A 3,566-nucleotide genomic window follows, 5' to 3' on the forward strand; every position below is an offset into this window, starting at 1 on the left:
GGGTTAGGCTGGGTGCACTGGCTCACACCTGTAATCCCAGCACTTTGGGAGACCGAGGCGGGTGGATCATTTGAGGCCAGGAGTTTAAGACCAGCCTGAACAATATGGTGAAACCCCGTCTCTACTAAAAAACACAAAAATTAGTCAAATGTGGTGGTGCACGCCTACAGTCCCAGCCACTCAGGAGGCTGAGTCTCATTTGAACCTGGGAGGCAGAGGTTGCAGTGGGTCGAGATTGCACCACTGCACTCCAGCCTGGGTAACAGAACGAGACTGTCCCAAAAAAAAGAGAAAAAAAAAAAGAAGAAGAAAAAGGAAAGAAATAAGCAGGATGCAGGCCTGTGATCCCAGCACTTTGGGAGGCTGAGGTGGCAGGATCACCTGAGGCCAGGAGTTCTGAGATAAGCCTGGGCAACACAGTGAGACCAGTCTGTATTTTTTAAAAAAGGGAATATTTCTTTCTAATTCCACAAACACCCTATGCCCCTAAGGTGTTTCTTTACAGGTACCTAAGGCAGTAAACCCCCAGTTCCCTGGAAAGGCCCGCCGGGCGCTCACTCCACTCCAGAGCCTTCCTGGTTTCTGTTTTGGGATTCTGTCACCCAACCCAACTCTCCAGTTGCCGCTGTTTCTTGCGAGACTGTCAGAGTCACGCGGGTCAAAACTCCGACTTCCAGCTTCAGAAATTCCAACTCGGGCATGACCAGTGAAGCTTCCCTTGCAGCGGCTGGAGGGAGAGCCAGGCGGGGCCCAGGCTGCCACTTGTCAGAGGTGTAAATGCCACCCTGAGGCCAATGTCGGCCAACACTGCTCCCCGCAAGACTAAGTCCTGCGGCCTTAGCACAGAAGGACCCCCGCCTACCCCTACACGGAGGTCATGTTCAGTGACACCCCAGCTGCCTACCAGCTGGCCACCCACCCCTCCGTGCCCTGCCCTGCCCTGCCGTGCTCCTCCCTCCTGACCTCTGCACACACTGCTCGCTTGACAGAAGCGTCCCCCACTCCCTTGCTATTCAGGATTCAGAGGCCAGCGTCTGTCCCCAGCTGCAGCACAGTAACAGGCACACACAGTAAGATAGTAAGAGATGTCCGCTGATGGCCACCAGCTTCCCAGCAGGCTCAGAGAAGTCACGGGAGGAGGAGCTGCATGACAGCGTGCACAGGCCCAAGTCTGGGATCCACCTGGTCCCTGGGAACTACGTCTCTCTGCGTTTCTGCCCAACAAGCCCCCCTTCCACATGAAGCCCATGAAACTGAACTCATGCTGTGCGACTGCAATGCCTCGCTACTGTTAGGGACGATGGTGAAGTATTTTGGGATACATGTTCGCTTTTAATAAAAAAGAAATTTCTTCCTACAATTGATCCTGTACACGGGGGGCCATGAGCCACGCCTGCTGACTCATTCCTCCAATTCTCAAACACAAGCACGTTTCAGGTCCCAGTGAGATCCATTCACGGTGACTCTGGCACCTGTTCCGCCCTCCCCGTCATGCACAGATGATCTTAGTAACCAGAGGAAGAGTCTGCCTGAGACACGAATATTTTTTCCTGGCTCCAAGGGCTAGTGCCAGACAAAGTTCCTCCCTCCACCGGGGAGGGAGGAGAGACTTGAGTCCCTGAGTGGGTGTCTGGGTCCTCACATGTCCTGCTGAGCAGCGCGACACCTCCAGGTCACCACACCTGGCACACCCGGATCACCTCCCTCAGCGCCTTCAGCCCCTCCATGCTTTTGTCCTTCACGGCCACGGCGAGGAGGACTGCTCTGTTTCCAGCTTCTTGAGACACAAATGCTACCAGGTTCTTTGCAAAGACATGGATGAGAGGCTGGTGAAAGGAAGGAGAAGAAACCCTTTTAACTGCAAGAAACCTGGTTTTTTCCTCAATGCTTTCATGAACTATCCCTTAGGAACCCAGGCGGGCTTCCCACACCACCATTCACCACCACGTAAGTCCATGCAACCGTGACTCAGCGTTCAGGCAGCACTCACAACACTCCAGTCACGAGCACACTGCTAAAGACGCATCACTCCATTCATTTTCCCAGCGCCTTCCGCGGCCCCGCCTCTTCTGGCTGTCTCTCATTCAAAAGAACCCAGGAAAGACAAGCCCGCAGAGGTGAGTGCTGCCGAATCTCACATGTCATCTCTGCAGAGGAGAGCACAGCCAGCAGCCCGCTCAGGTAATGTACCATGGGAGGGGAGGCGGCTCGAATGACAAAATTGCTACTTCTGCTTGTCTGCTGGATAAAACGCCTGCGGGCTGGACAAAGCATCCACCAGGGCAAGCAGGGCGCCTTGAGACCCACAAATGCCCAGAAAATGCTATCGCTGTAGGGGGATTTGTCCCCCAGATGTCCCATGTCCTTACCGACAAATCACAGCCACTGAAGAGGTTTATCTTCCTCCCTGGGAGTCCCTTCCTGACCACTTTATTATTATTATTATTATGAGAGATAGAGTCTTGCTCTCTCGCCCAGGCTGGAGTGCAGTGGCACAATCATAGCTCACTGCAGCCTCAACCTCCAGGGCTCAAGTGATCCTCCCACCTCAGCCTCCCAAGTAGCTGGGACCACAGGCACACACCATCAGGCCCAGCTAATTTTTTCTTTTCTTTCTTTTTTTTTGAGGCAGAGTTTCTATCTGTTACCCAGGCTGGAGAGCTGTGGTGCGATCTTGGCTCACTGCAATCTCCGCCTCTCAGGTTCAGGCGATTCTTGTGCCTCAGCCTCCTGAGTAGCTGAGATTACAGGCATGCACCACCACACCCAGCTAGTTTTTATATTTTTAGTAGAAATGGGGTTTCGCCACGTTGGCCGGTCTGGTCTGGAACTCCTGACCTCAAGTGATCTGCTCACCTCAGAATCCCAAAGTGCTAGGATTACAGGTGTGAGCCACTGCACCCAGCCTCTCTCTATTTTTTGTAGGCCCTTGTGTTTTTGTGAAGACATGTGTGTGTTGTTGTGTTGCCCAGGCTGGTCTCAAACTCCTGGCCTCAAGCGATCTGCCTGCCCAGGACTCCGAAAATGCTAGGGTTAGAGGCGTGAGCCACAGTTCCTGGCCAATCCACTTTACCTCATCCTGCCCCAGAAGGACTTTTGTGGTGAGCACAGGCTTGCTGACGTCACTGGCCACGCTGCTGGGCTCCAGGGAGACCAAGGTACCCATCTTCCCGAACTGGGTCACCACCACCAGGATGTGACTGCTGAAGGCCGTGCACACCACCTGGGTGGGGACCCCGCACACCACCTCCGTCTTCTGTTTTGATATCACCAACGGCGTGTCTTCCATGGCGGGGCACTGGCAGCTTTAATTTAGGTTAAAAAGAAAGGGGGAAAAAAAGAGTCAATCAAACAGTACAGCCTTGGGGTTCCCAAAAAAGTAGCACCAGGCATTGAAACAGAAATGCAAGGAGGTCCATTCAAAAGAAGGGGCCAGGCGCGGTGGCTCATGCCTGTCATCCCAGCACTTCAGAAGGCCGAGACAGGAGGATCACTTGAGGCCAAGAGTCCGAGATCAGCCTGGCCAACACGGCGAGACCCCCATCTCTACCAAAAAAAAAAAAAAA

The 3,566-nt window shown here is 53.6% G+C and overlaps 1 protein-coding gene across 2 annotated transcripts in view; it reads right to left on the minus strand.

Moving 5' to 3' along the window:
- Window positions 1–1,311: 1,311 nt before the first annotated feature.
- The window catches only part of PSMG3 (proteasome (prosome, macropain) assembly chaperone 3), a 3,830-nt gene continuing 1,575 nt past the window's right edge, over window positions 1,312–3,566 (minus strand). The window contains exons 2-3 of one of the 2 annotated variants that reach the window (XM_011956955.1): window positions 3,074–3,305; window positions 1,312–1,826 (exon numbers count right to left, since the gene is read on the minus strand). In XM_011956955.1, coding sequence (XP_011812345.1) covers window positions 1,674–1,826; window positions 3,074–3,289 — 369 coding nt within the window. In that variant the 5' untranslated portion in view covers window positions 3,290–3,305 and the 3' untranslated portion in view covers window positions 1,312–1,673. Of the gene's footprint in view, window positions 1,827–3,073 lie in introns of both variants that reach the window. The other variant, XM_011956954.1, reaches the window with a different exon arrangement.

This window comes from Colobus angolensis, unplaced genomic scaffold, assembly GCF_000951035.1.
Source record: "Colobus angolensis palliatus isolate OR3802 unplaced genomic scaffold, Cang.pa_1.0 Scaffold43, whole genome shotgun sequence".
Classification (NCBI taxonomy): Eukaryota; Metazoa; Chordata; class Mammalia; order Primates; family Cercopithecidae; genus Colobus; species Colobus angolensis.